This window comes from Telmatherina bonti, assembly GCF_933228915.1.
Source record: "Telmatherina bonti genome assembly, chromosome: 23".
NCBI lineage: Eukaryota > Metazoa > Chordata > Actinopteri > Atheriniformes > Telmatherinidae > Telmatherina > Telmatherina bonti.
Genome location: NC_136632.1, coordinates 16,362,949 through 16,384,119, shown reverse-complemented (window position 1 = coordinate 16,384,119; position 21,171 = coordinate 16,362,949). Strand labels below are relative to the sequence as shown.

Below are 21,171 nucleotides of genomic sequence, written 5' to 3'. Positions count from 1 at the left end.
AACTGAACTATTTTGACTTTTGAATATATCACTCTCTACAATCCAGCATGTCTCAGGCATCCTGAATGCAATGCTTGTTATGACTTTTTCAAACGAGACTTAGGAAAATCTAAAATATTCAAGCGCTTGCACCTGAGAAAAGGTATATTTTCATTCCTTTTTTTCAGTTTTCCAGCCTTGAATTATCACCACTCAGTTTGCTATAAATGGCAATATGACAACAAACATTTAACTTATGTGGATCAAAGACCACACATAAATGGAATTAAAGCTCCTTTGACATTTGGCAATATTCTCCTGGGTATTCTCTAGCAATGAATTTGTGACTCACCCTAAGATGCCATATTCAGTTAGAACATGCCTGCTCAATTAGTTTTGGGCTCAGGGGCTCAGAGTACAGAGTGAACCTATAAGTGAAATTAACCAACACAGTAATGGTTGTGACTCAAATGCTCCATCCATAGATGAGGATTTATTAAGTCTAAGTTATTTTTGACAAAATCAGTTTCCCGAGAAAAGAAATGAACAAAATGGCCAACAATGCCTGTTTTCCAAGTGCCCTTCTACCTTCTTACCTCTCTCACTGTTGTCTATTTTTATTTTTTTTTTTGCATGTTCCTCAGCATGTGAGTGTCCCTCGGGAGGACTCTTGTCATTTGCATTAGGCAGGTGTGCAGTCTGAAGTCATGAATCTCACTATCTCATTAGTTTTTGCCAGCAGCTCCAGAGATTTTCCATTGGCCAAAACCGCCATGGTCACTTTTTATTAAAGGATTTTTACTATATTGCATATTTGTGGGCAGAAGCTACAAACTATGTTTTGTTTTGGGTTTTTTTACAGCAAAATCAGTGTTGTGTAAATAATGGCAATAACTGTTTTGTGTTTTATTTTATCTCCTACTAATAGCTGCAGCAGACACTGTTAGTAGGTGTGAACATCAACACAAAAACAGGAGGAAAAAAATTAAACAAAAAAAGACATTTTAAAGAAAGAAAGTTAGAAGAAGCTCAAACTACAAGCCGTTATAAAACAATCCAAGCCCACAAAGCACCACCTTTACTGGCCAATGCCACCCCTAGCCACTGTCGCCGCCGACCTCCGTTGCTCTACACACACACACACACACACATCGTCCAAGATAGACCATAGACACCATTTGCAGACTAGAAATTAAAAGCCAACTTGGCCATTTTGAGTGATTTCTCAAAGAATGAAAAGTAAGAGTTTCATTGTAGTATAAGCCATGCCCACATTGTCCAATTACAATAATATTGGATTCTCTGATTCAGGATAAATATTTTTGATTAATTGCATCTTTTGTGTTGTCCTCACTGAAATTTTGTATGATTATCAACAGGCTTGATAAGCTTTATATACCTTAAGTTAAAGTAGACCGTTTTGAAATTTGCTTTTAATTTATTTATTTATTTTTAATCATTAAGTCACTTTACCCAGTCTTTGTCATATTCTGTGCATTTGGTCAGGATGACAGGTGAATTAAGTTTGGTACAATTCTGTTTTTTTCATTGTTGTGATAAACTTCCATGATTTCTGCTTTCACTGCTGCAGTTGATGACCAAACTGTTTATGAAAATGTTAGCCCATGCACACACATACATCCTTTTCTAATTTCCTTGCCCGAAGGGTGAGAAGAGTCTGATAGATGTTTACACAGCCTGTTCTTTGTTCATTGCCTTCAGGCTTTGTTTTTCTCTCCTACATATAAATGCCTTTGGCACTATCAGGCATTTATGAGAATAATTCACTTTTAACAAAATATGAAAATCCACCTTTTATTTTTCTCATCCATCTTCTATCATTACAGTTTTTCTTCTTTAATCTTTTTTTTCAGATTTCTCTAAGATATTTGCTGTGCTTGAATGGATCAATGAGACTTTAGTTTGTTTGTTTAAGCTGTCAGACGCTTTTGGTTTGACCAAGCTCTTTGTGCACGCTTTGAACTGCTCCTTCTCTTTAGTAATCAAAGTATAGCACAGAAAATCAACCCAGTTGGTTTCAAGAGAGTTCAGATAAGAGGTGGCAGTAATAGATGAAGAGAAAAGGCACGGTTTGATAAGTTTCTAAAAGGATCAAAGGGGAATAGACACTCCAACCATATTTTCCACATTTTGAAAATACCAAATTGCCACCAAAGATGATAGTTTGAGGTTGTATTTTCAATGTGAATTTGTTTGCTGGGAAAAACAAGGTCAAATTTTAAAGCGCAAACTCACTTTTTTCCGATCTAATTCCATTATATTGGATGGGAAGTTAGTCCACACTGAGACAAGTTCATGTGTATCCACTAAATCTTTTTTTTAGCCTTTAAGTATTACATGGAAACTGTATTTTGGGAGGCAGAAAACAGGATCTTCTCTGTTTTCTTCCTGTAGCAGTGTTACACCACTCACAGGTTTGGCATTTGTTGAGATTGTAGTTCTACACTGTCCAGCCCCTTCGATTAACCAGCATTGTGTGATGAGTGAAGTTGAGGTGCAAGCTCCACTGTGGTCTTCAGATAGAAACCCTCCCTCATTGGTGGTTGCAGCCTCTGATGGTGATCTGATAACTTGTCGGGAAGGCCTTGCACTCGCCTCCCCGTCATTAACTTGCAAGTGGCCATGGCAACAAAATCTCTCCATCCGACCTCCACGAGAAGCACCTGGGCATGTCAGTCACATTGTTCTGCCTGTGCTGTGTCAGAGTACTTATGTGTGTATTCATATGCTTCACTGCCTGGAGTCTTCCTTTGTACAATCAGTTCCACAGTGGAGAGAGACTTCTTCAAGGCTGACAATCATACCTGTCAAGTTCTGGATTTGAAAAAGAGGTAAGTTCACGCGTACCCACCACAAGCTAAGATGGTGGTGAAGAGATACTGGAGATTCATGGGAAATAAGCACCATGGAAAAGACAGGTAAAAAAAACAGAGTTTCCCAGTCAAAATGGAATACATGACAGGAGTCCTGACGATTAAACCATATGTTTTCCAGGAAACTCTTCTTTAACACACCTGAATTAAATGAATGACTCAGTTGTAGGCTGGCAAAGAACCTGTTGACGAGGTTCAGTAATGTGAATCAAGTGTGTTCGAGTATGAACACATCTAAAACATGCAGGGCAGTGGTACTTGAGGACCAGGATTGAGAAACACTGATATAGGGGAACTATTGTGTATTGTGTTTGCATAACATTTGACCATCCCTCAGGTATGACGGTCATTTCTGCAGCTTTTGAAATGCAGTTAAAAATGTGATATAATAGAGATAGCGATTTATTTTCAGTCTGTTTTAGTGAGTCAGGTTTGCCATTAATTGTTTTCTTCACAATGAAATGCTCTCTGTAGAGTAGCTGACTCATGAGTCTTAGCAATCAGATTATCCTGTGCAGAAATAAGTACAAAGTAACATCAGAAATGTGTTGATGAAGCAGCTTAGTGCTACAGCATCTCAGGGGATGTCTGATGGAAATATGATGGAAGGAAGATTACAATCGTTAGTAGTGAATCTGAAAGCATCGAACACAAATTTTTATAAACAAGCTGCTACAATCATATTCATAAAAGTTACAATATCCCATGACACTGAGGATAAATATTGTCACAAAGCATTTTTGTCTTGGATTTCGTGTTTGGATTGAGAGTCCTCATTGTAAATTATTGCACACAAGTTGGAGTCCTGGCAGCCAGTGGCTTGATACCATTGCTGAGTTGACTCAGTCAAGAACAAAACTGGCAGTAAGACACTGAGCGGAGATGACTCACACTAGCAGCATGTGAAAAATACATTGTATGAACAGCATTCATGTGTGATTGCATGAATAACTGTGGATGCTTCATAATCAGTGTCATGGCAAACATTGGCTGTAGGGGGCCAGATACTGTAGCTTGTGAGTTACATGATACATGGTAAATATTCACCATTGCAGGCATAGAAGGCCTTTTTAAAGTGGATTTAAAATGTATAGACAGCTCCACTCAATATTTGTGTGTAAGTGAAATAATCTTAAAAAGTATAGAGTTGGGGATAAAGCTTTATTTTCAATACAAAGTCAGTACTGCCTATGTTATTTGTGCAGGAGGCACTGACATCTAGCTGTACAACTTTAAAATTGCTAAATCATTCCCCGTGCTCATAAAAATTGTGAGGTTTGTTAAAAACTCCAAACATCTACCCTAGAACCAGTGCCTTGGGTTTGCCTTAAGGCTATTGTATCTACCTCGTAGTGCAACAAGAGAACAGCAAGGATGGGACTTCATTGCTCTTTGGAGTTCTATATGGCAAAACAAAATAGTACCAACAGTAATGTAACTATGGACAGTATATTTAAGCTCAGACAAAACATTTTCAAAATGTAACACAATTCTTTATGAGACTTTACATAGGATTATCAGATTACTTTTGTTTCATCTAAATGGTCACGTTTTTTGTTTGGTGGGGTGGCCACTTTACAAAAGCTAGCTCTACAAACCAGAGAAAGCGGCCTTTGACTATGAAACGCAAAGAGACCAAACTGGTTGGATGCGGATTCAGGGCTGGTACCTTTGTTAAGACATTGTTCTTTAGGGTTTCAGAAACAATGATGATTTTCATTCCTTAGTTTATCCTTCTTGCATATTTCAGCACAAGATGAATGCTGGAGATTGTGTTCAATGTTCTGTTTAGCCAAACCAGCAGCAAGCCAAAGCACCACTGACAAATACTGAACAAAAGGACTTCTTTCTCTGAGCTCTCTACTACTCTGTTCCCCTGCAGATTTGAAGCAGCTCATTAATAATTGAGCAAGGAGAGTTGTGCGATGGCAGATCTATCATGATTCCCCTCCCTGCGCTTGTCACAAGCTTGGCATGGAGAGAGGGATATTGAACCAAATTCAAACACCATTTCACAGTATATTCTAAGGGGCACATGCAGGCCAGATCCAATGTTTTACCTTATTAAAAATAAGATCAGGAATCTCACAGAGTGAAAATGCTGATGGAAGAAAGCAAAACAGAATATGAAATTGGTTTAAAGCATTGTATTTTATTTAAAGATACGTCCCACAGTGGGTGTGTCCAGTAAAACTGCAGCCGTCTACTGCAGATTAATAAGCTATTAAATGGAAAATGTGTGTGTGCTGTATTTTTTGGGTGCACATATCTGCCTGTTGCCCCTGAGGCAATCAGCATCCCTCATATGTTACTGGCTGACACACTCACACACTTGCACTTGCACTGTTTCCATTCTCATCCCTTAGGACTAGCAATCCACTTGTTTCTGGTCAACTGGCTAAACAGCTGATTGCATGGCAGTTGTCACAACAAGCTCTGTTGCTGGGTGAATACTTCAGGTTTTACCGAAGAAGTTGTCATGAGGAGGTATCAAATTATATTGTTCAAAAAATGCAAAATGGCAATATTCTTTTAGTTTTGTTATGTTTAATGGTTTTGTTGTTATGTTTAATGCAATGACAGACCACATGTCTACAGTGAAAGGAGTCTGATTGCAGACTTTATAAAATTATAACATGAAAACAATCCTTTATTTCACCTCAGGTCGGGTTATACTGCTGCACATTAGCTTCATCAACTGGTTCTTGATTATATAACCTGCTGGTGACTTTCTTTCACACCCGAAAGCGAAAGCTACACTGTCTGTCTCTGCTGTTATTTTTCATTGCTCTATGTGCTTTTTCTGCATCTTTCTGCCATTGTGCAGCCGGTTTTCTTTGTGTGGAAACAGAAATAGACAGAAACAACATGACAGAGAGACAAGAAGATGCTGCTTCCTGAATTGATTGATTCGTCTGATGTGATTAGTTTCCCAGCGGTAAAGTGGTGGTTTTCTTGTCACTTGGAGCATGACGCAATTGGGACAGCAATTCCCAGTAGCTGGAAGACTTTTTTTTTTGTATTCAGTTTTCTAATATTGTACCACTTGAGACAAAAAATTATTAGGAGAAATGTAAAGTTACAGAGCAAGCCAAAAATGAAAAGGACCACATTAGTTTAATTCTAGAAATGCACATTTTACGATATAATAAATGATTATCTGATCTGAATTTCTGATCATTTTGCTGTCTCCTTGTCACTGCTTCAAGAGCATCTGTTTTATATGCCAGTGGCTTCACATTGCCAGTAGCGGTGGGAAATCGATTTTAAAAAATGTCAGGTTTCTTTGCTTCTCAATTTTAAAACAGATTGTTTTGTTAAAAAAGGATTTTTTTAAAGAATACAAATAATGCATAATAAAATTTTTGTCATTTTAATTGTTTTTATTGATCTTTTTACAATGATGGTTTGGCTACTGTATTGTTTTTTTATTCCTAACTGAAATTAAGAAAAATGACTAGCAAAAAAAATGTTTTGTACATTTTTTTTTTGTTTTTAGTCTACAAAAATCTGCAGTATTAAAGAATCGTGAGAATCGGAGTTTAAATCAAATCGGTACCCCAATAAATCAGAATCGAATCGAATCAGGACAAAAGCATATCACAGCCCAAATTGCCAGTGATGATAAATTTAAATTCCTTCTCCTGAGTCTCCACTTTGTTCCTATACTATATCCTAGACATTTCTGGATTTGGCATCTTTTTTCAAACTCTACTTTGGCTTTTGAATGCTAAATTAGCTGTTCCCGTGTTTAAATAACCTTCCTCTTCTTTTTCTTTAATAGTCGTGTTTATGGATCATAACAGTTAAAAAAGTAGGACTTCAGGCTAGCATCACAGTCATTAAATGAGCATAGAATATGTGTTAAAAGTCTGTATATTTAAAAAAGAAAAAAAGCTAATTAGAATATTACAATAACATCTGAATGCTGTAAAAGGCACTATATGGCTACGTGTCTACTGTGTACTTTTCAGCATGGGGCTTTAAGAAACAAAAAATCCACAGTATATTTAAACACTGCACTGTTGCCACTTTGTTCATAGTGCCAAGCCATGCAGGAAGTGGTCACTCCTTTGACCAATTAATGCTTCACCTTTTTGGGTCGCAAAAAAGTGTGAATGAGTTGGACCAGTTGTTCTGGCACCGATCAAACCAAATGCCGACCTCAACTCGTTGGTGGAAACAGGGTTTATATATCTTTGGTGAGTTGCAACAGGCTACCTCTAGGGTATTGCTGTCCTACAACCTTCAATATAGAGTATAATAGATTACTTCATTGTGAGTTCAGCAAAGTCATAAAGATGCCAGAGCTAAGTTAATGAATATATCCAGTTATGCAGATGGATAAAAGGTTTATTCACCAGAGCTTTGCATATGCCATTACTTACATATCATTGCATTTTCTAATCTGTAGGAAAATTTCTCTACACATAGTATGTATGAAAAATCCACTTTGCTGCCATATTGATTTAATCTATTATAGATAGCTAGATAGCTAGCTAGCTATCTAGCTATCTATCTGTCTAGCTATCTGTCAAGCTATCTGTCTATGCTGTTTTGTGTTGTCTTTAGTTCCTGGTTTCCTGTTTTAGTTTGTAGTTTTCCTGGTTTAGTTCCCTGATGTCTAGTTTCCTGTTTTGCTTTCCTGTTCATTAGTTCACCTGGACTCATAAGTTCAGTCATTCCACCTATGTCTCGTTTTGTTTGTGTGTGTGTATATATACGGCTTGCTTTCTGTTTCTAGTTGCTGGATCATTGTGTTAGAGCATGTTTCCCTTGTTAGTTCTGCCTTCAGTTTGTTCCTTGATTAAAACCTCTTAGTTCTGCATCTCTGGCTCCCTTCTCCTGCATTTGCATCCACGCCTCGACCACCACCACTCGTGACACTATCTATACGTCCATCTGTCTGATGCTCAGCTCCTGGCAACCACTGGCCCCTCAGTGACTTCAGACAAACACAGCTGCTACCCTGCATCTGCAGACGGGAGTCCTGGCTACTGAGAAGATTAGATCAGCTGCTTTCAGAACAACATTTTTTGGTGTTGAAGCTTTGTCGAAAAAGGTCACATTCCCACCTTTCACTAACTGCTTATATGAAAGATTACCAAATAAACAGGTTGAGCATGAAGATAAGCCTCACATGTAATCAGAAAGTAATAAAGTTACATCTTGTTGATATTTAAGAAGTATTTCATTTAATTATTTTGGCTGATTTTGATTGGATGTAATGCTGTAAAAGATATATCGAACAATTTTAAATCTTAATGTTGAGGTCATTTGCTATTAAAGTCAACATTACAAAGGAGATACAGTATTATGAGTTTCACAGTGGTTTGGGGAAATTGGATCCATTCTTCAATCAGAATCTCTCCAACACTTTCAGAGACATTGGCACAGGGAAGCGATCCCTTTCTACCTCAAAACACTCCAGAGACGTCCTTTTATGTTGAGTAATTGCCTGAGATGATCCAAATGTTTGACACAACTACTGTTATCGTGATGCCAGTTTTCATTGTTCTTGTTGTGTGACAAAGGACATCATTGTCCCCTTGGTGCAACCATGGGGAAACAGTTGGTCACCTAAAGCTGACAACCAGACCACACAGAATTATTACAAGACCAAGAGAATTCCTCAATAGAGCTACCCAAACAATCACAGAACTGCCTCCATTCTTCTTTGGCAGCCTTCTGCAAATAACTTAAACCTTAACAAGAAAACAAATGAATATAATGAAAATATAATCTTTGTACAATGTCATGTTCTTCATCATTTCTGGAGGAAAGAGTTAATTGAGATCTGAACTAAATGGTCATGGATTAGCAGGATGCTCTGTCGTCACCAAAAGATCTTTAGTTTTGTGATTTCTTTACTCACTTTCCCAATGGGGACATGTGTCCAATCCTTTGATTGCTAATCTACATACCTTTAACTGAATAACGATGTTCTTAAAGATTCATATTTTAATGCTCTCCCTGAAAATATATTAAAACCGTATTTCACACGGAGACAGCCAAGGGAAACCAAATCTACAGAATGACCTCTGGGGCCACTTTCAGCATAGAAATGTTCAGGTAATTGTTTACCATTTGTGTGTCTGTATTCCCTTTAATTCCTAAAGCTGTCCAAACAGGGTGATAAAGCAGCACATAATGGTAACATAAACTGCCTTATAAAAATAAACAGACTTTAACTGTGTCTTAGTCAGTCTCTGGCATTATACTGACTTATTAAGATATGCTCCCAGAGCCTCAATAGCTACAGTATAGAGTTTATGTTGGTGTATTGGTCTAACTGAAAGTTTCTCAAGTTAGATTGAATCCTGTCACAAATTGGATTTTTTTTTCTTGGGTCAAGATGTACTTTAATGTTTTGAAAAATAGTTACTGTGCTGCTGCCACTTCACCTCAATTATTCTTTGTGTATTAAGGTGCACAACATAGATTTTATTCTATTTCCATCAAAAGGACTTGTGGTGAGAGATCTCATTTTTATTCTCCATTAGTCTCGTGTAGAGTGTATGATCTCATGATCCTTCTCCAATCAAAGAGCACAGAAGAGGCGAGATGAAGACAAGAAATACGTGGAAAGAATTATTTTGGGGTTTAGGAGAGAGGGCAGCAGATTGCCAGGCCTCAGTCTTTGATTGCAGCTCGTTCTGTTACATAAGCGAAGCCCCCTCTCCAGCTGCTTACTTCCCCAGGATACTGTGATTGGATGGAATAGGAGTGGAAATTCCTGAGCCTCTTTCTTTTTTTTTCTTTTGTCCTTTTATTTGACATATTCAGTTCCGCTTTTTCCCTCCCTGTACTTTTGACTGTGTCCTTACTCAAGGAAATAAACACATTTTACTGATGTACAAAGGACAAGTTTCAAATCAATATGGGGATCCATAACTGGAAGTCCTGTGAACTGATAACTGTCATTGTTCCTTGAAATACAGCTGCCATAAAACTCTTGATTCCTCTTCGTCTCTTCCCTCTCCCCGCTGTCTCCTTCATTAACCTGGCTGCATGTGTTTGCTGCATGAATGAAAAGAATCAATGGCACTTAATGGGCATCTTGACTCTTTCATGCATAGTGGTCACCATAGTGGATACCTATTTACAAGTTTTTTTCTAAGATATTCATAAATGAGGATGGTATATTTGTAAATGAACCACTTCCATGGATGTTAGTGTGTTATCCAATACATTTCCACTCACTGAAGAATCAATAAATATGTGATATAATCGAACATAAATGCATACAATGAAATTATGCAAGTTTGCCTTTGCAATTAAGGGGAAAAGAAAATGATGCAGCTATATTTTTAAAAAATATTTATGTCATATATATATGATTATATATTATTTTATAAATATTTTATAGAATACATGAAAATAAACAAAAAAGTATTGTTGCATATGTCTGTATTTAAACAAATGTTTTGTTTTTTATTAAAGCATGCATGAAAGGATCAATTGACTGTAAGGCATACTATATGAACAGGTTGAACTTCCTGAAAGAATATATCAAATGAGGAAAAACTAATTGAACATTCCTTCACTGACTATTAAAGAAAAAGAAAAGAAGAAAAGGAAAATAGAGTTCTCACTAGAAACGTGTCCCAGGCTCGTGCAATATAAACAAACCATATTATATCATACAAATAAAGCTATTAGTGATCACTGGAGTAAAAGCTGAGCAGATGGGGATTCAAAGGAGATCTGTGTGTAAAGTTGTGTAAGAAGCAAGCTCTTCTTTGTAGTGAGCCTTTAGTGTGTGTTGATTTGTGTGCACTCAGATTTGGCATAATCTGCCAAAATGAACAATGTTGCAGACCAAATAGAAGCTCGCAGGGCCCATGCTAGTGGTTTGAGGCAGTGTAAGGGATGCCAGTACAAGATGGAGCTGATGGTATTAATGTTATGGCTGAACAGGGTACACCTTTGCTGAAGTTTCATCACAGTACAGTTTAATGTTGTACAGTTTGTTTTTTCAAATAGTGCAGATGTGGATGGTTTTAATGTGGAAAGGTAACATGCATTTGCTGCAATACCGTGACACTTCATCACTGTGCTTGTGGCTTACTGCTAACCCACTCCCTTGTTTTTCATCCATTTTTTCAATATTTCATCTGATTAAACTACAGCAGGGTGGTGTTTAGTTGAGGAAATGAAGCTCTGTATTTGAGTGTGGGATAAAAAACGGTGCTAATATAGTTGTGTATGGTTTCAGACCACTGCTAATGCTGTTAGTATGACTAAGTGAGGAAAAATACAGGAAGCGAGAGAAAGAAGGAAAGACATGTCATGTTTTTGTGGTTGCATGTGGATGAGTGGGTGATGGAGTGGCTCCTCTTCGTGCAGCTATTGGTTCTAAACTCTCTGGATAGTTGACTTTGGTCCATGAATCTTGATTGCCTGCCAGCTAATCAGATAGGAGTCCTCTGGTCTGTACTCTAGGGATCAACTAATCACACTCCACCAGGTTAGTGCCATGGAAATGGCTTGGCCCATAAACACAGTTCCTTTATTTAGTCAGTTTTGTTTTAAACATTGACTTTGATAATAAAACATTTGTGAGTAAAGATTGCCAATTATTTTTTTCTTAATATAAAAACTTTCTGAAACTAAATAATGCCGAGTTACAGTTTAAGCATAGGTTCATACACGTGTTACATTTTTTTAAGCATGGAAGCACACTTTCCCATTAAATCCAATCCGAAAGTGTTTCTAAACTATTGACTGGCAGTGTAGCTGAAATGGAGACTCATAAGACTAGACAGCATTTTTACATCTTCTACTGTCCAGTTTTAGTGCTTCTGTGTAAATTGTAGGCTTAGTCATCTTCAAGGTTGGACATGTTGTGCATTCAACATGTTATTCTGTATAAACTGGTTGCAACTAGTGGTTGTTGGATTTACTGTTGTCTTTTTACAATCTCAAAACAGTCTGTCCATATTTCTCTGACATCAGCAAGGTGTTTTAATCAAGAAAACTTGCTCACTGAATATTTTCTCTGTTCATTCTCTAAACTAAGTGTAAGTAAGATTTAATTTAGACAAAATTTGGTTTGGACCTACAGCAGATCACTCATAAATGAGCTTGACTGCTGTCATAATCTCATGGCTCCATTTTGCCCAATTACGACGACTTCCTTTGCTATTGTTGCTAAAATGGATTAATGAGACACAAAATTTTTAATCATTTGAACAATATAGTTAAAAGGGTAGATTTTTAACAATTCTACAATGTCTTTTAAGAAAAATACTTTAAATAAAAAGTGGCACCTATTGGAGAGATAAAAAGTAGATTATCATGTCCCTAAGGCAGCGTGACAGGCGGCCAACTAAAGGAAGGCTTTGTTGCGTGTCAGCGGGGACCTCCTTTACAGAGTCTGCTCTGCTTGTCAAACAGTTAAAGGAGATGTTTATTGGTCCAGAATCCTCCCACTCACAGCTGCTCCCAAATAATCAGATTGTGTGTCATTTTATGTGTATCCTTCTTTATATGTCAGTATACTGCTTTATATATTCACTGGTGTATCTTGGTTTTACCTATGTGTTTTTCCGTATGTGTGTGTTTTGTGTGGGGAGTTAGGGATTATTTGCTTCAGTGCTTTGTGTGTCTCCCTCTTCATCCCAGAGCTCCATGCTTGTCCAGCCACTCTCCTCTCTTATTAAGACATCTCTTCCCAGAGGAACTGCCTGTCTGTGTGTGTTTGAGATCACAGTCTGGCTCTGTTGCTGAGCCAAGTGGGACTCCATGAGGCCAAAGCCAAATTTGATATTCATTTTAACCCACACTGAGACAGGAACTGTCTGAAAAGCAGAAGAGGCATGATCTCTATTATGCTGATTTTCAAGGAGACTTATTTTCTTGTCTCGGAAGTTAAAGGTTAAAGTTGTGAGAAATCAGTGTTCCAACAACATGGTGTCAGTGTTTCATTGTGAGGAAATTCCAGTAGTTCTGATGTGTGCTACCACAGCCTAAATGAACATTCCCACTGTTACAACAAGATTTACTCATTGGCCCAGACATGCAGCCAACGTAGGCTACTTTATCAAATCAGGTATTCTCCATTTATGAGAATAACAATGTTGTAAATAAATTGCATCAACTAGATTGTTCACTGAAACATGAAAATTGACTGTGCAGTCACACATGAATCAGTAATTGGCAACAGGATTTGAATCCAAAATTTGGTGAAAAATAAAATCTAGGTCCAGGTACTCAAAGTGATTTAAAAAATTCAAAAGGCCTTTTACTGAATGAGCGAGAATCATTAAAATGACATGGACACGTATCAGCTTATGCCTTCTTCCAGGTGCAGGGACACACAGAAACAACCAGAGTAGTTATAAATGCAATCATCTCTGGTAAAATCCAGTAGCGATCTTACCATCAGGTTTGGCTGACCAAAACTGATGACACAGATATTTTTCACCATTTTGAGTGTGCCTGGATCTTTTTTTTATTTTGCCATTTTTTTCTATTCAAATCCTTATCTCCTGCTTAAGCACTACTTTAAATGAGCACCAGTGGTTTGAAGGATACCTGCAGCACACGTCATCTCTTTTTCCAGATTTATGATAAACTTATGAAGATAAAAGATTTGTCAATAAATGTTTCAACTATCTAAAAGGGTGCAAGTCTTTAAATAAAACATTTCAAACAGATCAGTTTTTAAGAACTTATTTTATGTTCTTGCATGAGATGAGAAAAAAGCACCACAAAAGATTTAAATCATAACTCTTTGCTCTCCTGCTTCAACACACCTGATTCAGATGAGTGGCTCAGCTCATCAACTATTTCATTACATTTCATTACAATTACTTATTCAGTTGGATCAGGTGTGTTATTGCAATGAAAAGATGGACAACAGCAGGGCCAGCATTGCTGAATAGAGATATAGTGTTTTTATAGAAAAGCTACTGCTTATTTAAAGTAAATATCACCTTTCTTGACTGTATTTATTGAAAGTTTTAGCTTGTGATGACAAAAAAAGTCTCATTAAAAGCATCAGTTTTTTGGTTTATATTGTCCCAAGCTTTCAGAAGAACACTGTTGTAGGTGAGGGGCTAGTAGGATCCAAAGAGCGGACACTTTCTGAGTACAGAGAGAGGTTTATTGATTTTCCACAGATTCCTGTGAATTCTTCCAACGGAGCTTTCAGAGACTGGCAGACTGGCGGGCATCAGGAGGAAGGCAGGCAGGCAGGGGAGCAAGCGAACGAACAGGCAGGCAGGCTTTCTCTAGCAGGAGGAAGACAGGACAGGTTACAATCAGGGTCAAGCATAAGCAACGTGCGCTGAGGCCGAGAGCTGTTTTACCGCAGGGCAATCAACAATCTGGCGCTGGATAGCAGGCAGAGCTGGTCTTAAATAGGTGGTTCGTTGATTGCTGAGATGTGGATCAGCTGTGCCTCCAGTTGTCAGCTGACCGCGCCCACCAGGAAACAGGAATCACCACAAACACTGAACGTAACAACTGGAGCTAGAACAATGAGCCACTTATATCACAGTTTAATTATTTTTACACCATTTTTATATTTTAAATTGACATGACAGTTTTTGCTGACTCTCAGACTCAGTCCAATCTAAGGAGATAATAATAACTTGTTACATTAAAATGAAATTACTAACATGTGCTTTTGAAAGATTAGTTTAAAAACAAAAACATTTCCAACAGACAAGTCCTGTTTTATGCAGGAATGGTTTAAATGTCACTTCATATTGTTTTATGACAGACATGTTAACTAAAATAAAGTAGGGCTTGAGTCATGGGTTTATAAATGAGCTAACCAGCTGTTTGTTCCCATTATGGCGGCTTTGTTGACAAAAATTAGTTTTTATGTTCCTGTTAGCTTCATTTATGTAGCAGCTGGGGTCTTCTTTCCTCTCATCTGGGGTGGCTTATTTTGCAAGTAAACTCTGTTCAAGCTTTTGTGACAGAGCCGTGCTGAGTTTGAAATTAACTTCTGCCATGTCTCCAGATGGTCCTGTGATCTGGCGGATGCTGACCTACCCCCCAACTCGGCGAGCTCTCCTGGTGGGCTGTGGTCTTCAGATGTTCCAGCAGCTCTCAGGAATCAACACGGTCATGTAAGTGCTAACATATTATTACACCAGCAGACGGTGTAGAGTCCACAGTGTTGAGATTTAAACAAATTGCTGCAGAGAGGTTTAGTGTTAGATCGGTTAAAGATGTGAATGTCTCAGATTCACAAAGATATTTCTGGTAAATGTATGCCTGGATGATATAATACACTCTACCAGATTGCCACTGCAAAGGAAAATTCCCATGTTTTTATCTCTCTTTGCCTCAGAGTTCATCACAACTATGATGATCTATGACATTGTATGCGTGTCATGTCTTCCTGCGAGACACAAGCAACCTAGACAGATGTGTTTGCTCCAGTGACACAGTACTGAATCACAAAACACTTCTTTCATCTTTCATAACGGATCAGTCTCAGGGGAGCAACAGCCTCGCTGCATTACTGTCCGCTTACCCGCGAACGGACTGGCCACCTTTCCTCTTTCGTTCTTTTTATCTTACCATCATTGGAGATTGTGTCATCTGTCTGTGTCTTTCCTCTGCGCTCAGCTGAACTACATTACAAGGCTCTGTAAACAATCTGTGGATATGTGCAGTTGCCTGGCAACCAACAGAAGGTGAGAGCAGTACTTGTACAGGGCGTGTCTGAACCCATGTGGGATTTTTTTTTTTTTTTAATGTGCAGAATGTGACACTATAGATTTTCGCACGTCCCTGTGTGGCGTGTGCGCACCACAACGAGGACGCCTGTGGATGTGTGTATGTCTTGGATGAGCTAATTGTAAGGCCATGTGTGTGGTGGGAACCTAATGGCTGAATGAATGGAAAGATGAGGGGGGGAATGCAGAGAAATTAAGCCATCATTAACAGGCGATTCTATCACTTCTCTTTGTTGTTTTAGTGAATGTCTACTGACCTCCTCTCCAACTGTATATTTGTATTAGCCTCCTGCTGCCCACTTTCTGACAGCAAAGGACCCAAACTAAATCTGTCACTGTCCCTGTCAACCTGTTTGTCCCTCTAATCTATCTACCGATCTTCTTGTCTACCTGAAAAGGTCTAACAGCGTTAACAGTGACCCATTAGCTATGAGCAATACTGTGTCAGTCAAGATAGTATTGAGATTGTGCAATATTTACATCTGGCATTAAGACATGTCTCCGCCTGGTCTACAAACTGGAATCAGATTGCCCTTTCGTTTGCAAAAACAAGCACTGTGATTCACTGTGGTGATAATTGCATCCTTGAGAAGTGTCATCAAAGAGCTCACACACGCTGGCAGTCAATTTTTGGCAACAGTGTCTCCATTAAAGTTGATTTTTAGTGGTTTTTGCACAAAACAAGTTGTAAATGTTACTGTCCCATCAATGCAAACAGAAATGGTGCTTGATTTATACATACATTTAACTAAGAACAAGAGAATCAGAGGTATTTTTGTTACTTTGCAACACAGGAAAAATGCATTTGATAATTCAGATTTGATTTTGTTCTTTCACTTTAATAGGCAACTGTTACTTGGTAATCAGCAAAATACTTTGTGGTTATTAATTTACACAGACATCAATGAATATACAGTAATTACAGAGAGTAGTGGAGATGTTGCAGTAATCAGAAATTCATACTATTTCAGTGTTTATTTTTCCTCCTTTATTTCTAAATCCAAATGCAAAGGCTCATTTGTGATGAAATGTCAAAAACACCATCATAAAAAAAAAACATTAAAATTAAGCATTCAGATCAGACATCAAACAGCAGAGTTTGCTTCATGAGGTAAAAATCTGTCCCACTGAGGAGTTATCTTGCTTGGTCCATCAGTGTGAGGCCAATAAGTGAAATGTGTGGTCATCTGCAACACCTCACCTTCAACCTGGTAGGGTGCAACAGTTGCTGTTGTGAGGTGAATCAAAACGCAACTTTAAGCAAGTCTATCCACCAAAGGATCACGCTCCTTCTCTATGGGGCTTCATGTCAGGTGTGTAGAGGCTGAGCGGAAATCCATTCCAAAACCTGTAGACCTGGTTGAGCCATCTGAATGTCATGCTCAATGTGGAGCAACTGTTCAACCCTGACAGTTCATAATGTACCTCAGGCTGTCATGTTTTTCAGAAGTCGTAGTTTTAAAATGACAGATTTAACTAGAAGCACTCAGAGAGTGCAGACCTCTGCCTAGTCCTTTTTTTTTTTTTTTGCCAGTGATAGTTGCCATTATGTTTTAATTAGAAGCTCTAATGGAAAAATTATACCTATCTTCCTATAGTGAAGAATCCTTAAAATAGATCTTGGATCCAGGCAGTGATCCAGACTAAACTCTAAATCTAATCTTTCCTCCAATTTTCAAAATAATATCACACATTGTACTGTTAGGACTCAAAATTACATGTCATGCAAACCTCTGTGCATACTGGTGATTAGCACACTAACATAAGCTCATATTGCCTTTGATGGACTTAAAGATTAAAGAGGTTTAGGGTTGCCTTTAACTCTAAAGAACAAAAATAAATAAAATATAATTTGTGTGTCTTGGGAGATGTCAATGAGACTGGGTCAGGAAAATACACTGTAAGGCCACTGAAATGGATGAAATGATGATGAAAATGATGATGAAGTGTTTCAAGAAATGACCAATCTTTCTTAAATAATAAGTTTGTGGTTTTGATTCACTGGTTTAATGTTTTCTTTAAAGGTGGAGTATGTAAGATTTTCAATATTTTCAAAATAAATTAACTAATAAAATAACTACAATCATAATTAGAAAGTTTTTTAAACATGTAGGTTCCAGTCTGTCCATCTTTGATGCGTTATTAAATTACAAGTTTAATTAATGACAAAGACCCTTCTTAAATGTTTGCCTACCAGTTAAAAAAAGTGCTTTTTGTCATTTGTCATTAATTAAACTTGTAATTTAATAACGCATCAAAGATGGACAGACTGGAATCTACGTGTTTAAAAAAACTATCTAATTATGATTGAAGCTATTTTATTAGTTAATTTATTTTGAAAATATTGAAAATCTTACACACTGCACCTTTAATACACCATGGTGTTTATTTATCAAATTATGAGCCTGTAAGACAGCCCTCAAACCTGCTCCTAAAAGCCCCTTTCGTGCAGGTAGTCGGTGTGTTCACTGCAGCAACACACCTGATTTAAATTAAATGCATCTCTGATGAGCTCTGCACAGTCTGCTGTGAGCCACTAATTTGAGTCTGGTGTGTGGATACATGCAAAGTCCTGAAGGTGTGCCTGACAGTGGGCTTTCAGGACCGGAGTGGAGGATTCCTGCTACAAGACGGGCTTGTGATTGTGGTTGTCAAATTGTGTGACTCTCATTGCATCTTCCTATTAAAGAACTTGAAGCTTTGGATTGTTTGACATAGAAATATGTTTTGTGTCATTAAATATACCTTATGTATTGGGTATAGTATAAGTTTCAAACATACTCTAACAAAGACTATCGTACTGTTTTTTTTACTGTCACACATCCTCTGTCCCCAGACTGCCACCACTGATCCCTCCCAGGCTAGTCTTATTAGCCTGTGTGACATAAAAAAAAGGTCTGAGGAGCCGGTAAATCCATGTGGTTTAGAGACCAGCTCCTCTCCCTATGTCCCCAGCTGTTTTTCCTGATTAAACCACCAGGCTCTTTCAAACTAGAATGGCACATAATGTCTCTCACTCTGCTATTACACTCTGCTCTCTCATTTTGGGAAGTTGACAAGGACAGATTGACTGACTTTACAGTTTTTTGTCAAATATGCTCATACAAAGAGTACAGTTGAGTGCCACATGAAGTCCTTTATTAAGGCTCAATATAACAAAGCTTACAAAACGTAACCCCTTCTGATCCCCAACAAATGAAAATAGGAAGAAAATCTGCTGCAGGATTGTACATGCACTATGATTATTCAGTGTCAGACAATGCTTATGGTATCAGATTGTTTCCTGATGAGAAAACCGAAAGGTACATTTGTCAAACTTCTATGACAGACAAATAGAAAGTAGAAAATTGGAGAGTCTATAAAGTGAAGCACAGCGGTCTCTTTCGTCAACGCATACACCAGCATCTACTGTCACTTGAAAAGACAGCTTTAGACACCTATAGGGCTTCTTATTCGGTGCTTACTGCTGTGAGGAACAGCAGCTCCTTCTATCAGGTATGCTGGTTTGATGATCAGCTCTTTCTCATTTTCATACTTTCTTCTGCTTCTGCGGGCAAACTTAGATGAATATCATCCTAATGGAACAATAAAAAGCCATAAAACCAGCATCTATCAGGTTTATATTATATAAACCCAGCCCACAGGACTAATAGCTCTAATCACATTACAGCAGATTAATGTTGCATATAACAGACAGATAACACACTGGTAATGTGGCTTCCTGCATGTCAGTGAGAGTCATATTTGAAATAATTTTTCCAATCAAAGCAAATCACCATGTCTTAGTGTCATGCTTTAAGGTGCTGCATATTTTCCTTCAAAACCTCTGAAGCCACTGGTACTGGAACAAATACATTTTAAACCCTCCCCTTCAAATAAAGTAATTGAATGAAGGTAAGCACTGAGTATTGAAATTTGTACTTGGATTACTTGGATGGCTCAGTTTGGAAGACTAGCTATTGATTACCTGGTTTCTAGATCAGCTCAGTAGTATTTTTGGTTAGGGTATTGATTTTTGCTCATAGACCAGCAGCTGCTTTTGATCCTGTTTTCTGACAGACTGACCTTTAGACTCGACTGCACTAATGACCATCAACTGTCCATAATGCATACTGACGTTTGAACTTAACTAAACACATGCAGTTTGTTTAACCTCTTTCCCCCTGGAGCCGACTGTGCTGCGTCTGTTTTCAAGCATGGCACATTCACCGTGCTGCTGTGGCATTTATTGAACTTCATTTCTGTGACAATAAACTGTGCAGACCTGCAACCAGGAAGCTTTATAACAGGGACAATAACTTCAGAAAAACCAACTTTGTTATGAAGCTGTTATTTTTTCCTTCATTTACAGTTCATCTTCAAACCCATTTCAGCCACCTGTATACGAGATCTCGTTCTTTCGGTCAAGACCCACAGCTCATGACCATAGGTGAGGGTAGGAACGTAGATCGACTGGTAAATTGAGAGCTTCGCCTTCTGGCTCAGCTCCTTCTTCACCACGACAGACCGGCGCAGAGTCCACATTACTGCAGACGCCGCACCGATCCGTCTGTCGATCTCGCGCTCCATCCTTCCTTCACTCGTGAACAAGACCCTGAGATATTTAAACTCCTCCACTTGAGGCAGGGCCTCACTCCCGACCCGGAGAGGGCAATCCACCCTATTCCGGCTATTCACACTCAGCTGCAAATCGCTCAAGCGAGAGCTGGAGATCACGACCAGATGAAGCCAACAGGACCACGTCATCTGCAAAAAGCAGGGACCCAATCCTGAGGCCACCGAGTCGGACCCCTCAACACCTCGGCTGCGCCTAGAAATTTTGTCCATATAAGTTATGAACAGAATCGGTGATAAAGGGCAGCCTTGGCGGAGTCCAACCCTCAACGGAAACGAATCCAACTTACTACCGGCAATGCGGACCAAGCTCTGACACCTGTCGTACAGGGACCGGACAGCTCGTACAAGGGGGTCCGGTACTCCATACTCCCGGAGTACCCCCCACAGGAGCCCCCGGGGGACACGGTCGAATGCCTTCTCCAGGTCCACAAAGCACATGTAGACTGGTTGGGCAAACTCCCATGCCCCCTCCAGGACCCCAAAGAGGGTACAGAGCTGGTCCACTGTTCCGCGACCAGGACGAAAACCACACTGCTCCTCCTCAATCCGGGATTCGACTATCCAGCGGACCCTCCTCTCCAGGACCCCTGAATAGATCTTACCAGGGAGGCTGAGGAGTGTGATTCCCCTGTAACTGGAACACACCCTCCGGTCCCCATTCTTAAAAAGGGGGACCACCACCCCAGTCTGCCAATCCAGCAGTACTGCCCCCGATGTCCACGCGATGCTGCAGAGGCATGTCAGCCAGAACAGCCCCACAGCATCCAGAGCCTTAAGGAACTCCGGGCGGATCTCATCCACCCCCGGGGCCTTACCGCCAAGGAGCTTTTTGACCACCTCAGCGACTTCAGCCCCAGAGATAGGAGAGTCCACCCCTGAGTCCACCAGCTCTGTTTCCTCATCGGAAGACGTGTTGTTAGGATTGAGGAGGTCTTCGAAGTATTCCTTCCACCGACCAACAACGTCCCGAGTTGAGGTCA

At 39.0% G+C, this 21,171-nt stretch overlaps 1 protein-coding gene across 1 annotated transcript in view; it reads left to right on the top strand.

Moving 5' to 3' along the window:
• LOC306773653 (proton myo-inositol cotransporter-like) overlaps positions 1-21,171 on the top strand; it is a gene marked incomplete at both ends in the record, with an annotated part of 75,774 nt that overhangs the window by 33,339 nt on the left and 21,264 nt on the right. Inside the window, one exon of the mRNA XM_079263527.1 lies at positions 14,851-14,959. Coding sequence (XP_079119653.1) covers positions 14,851-14,959 — 109 coding nt within the window. The remainder of the gene's footprint in view (positions 1-14,850; positions 14,960-21,171) is intronic.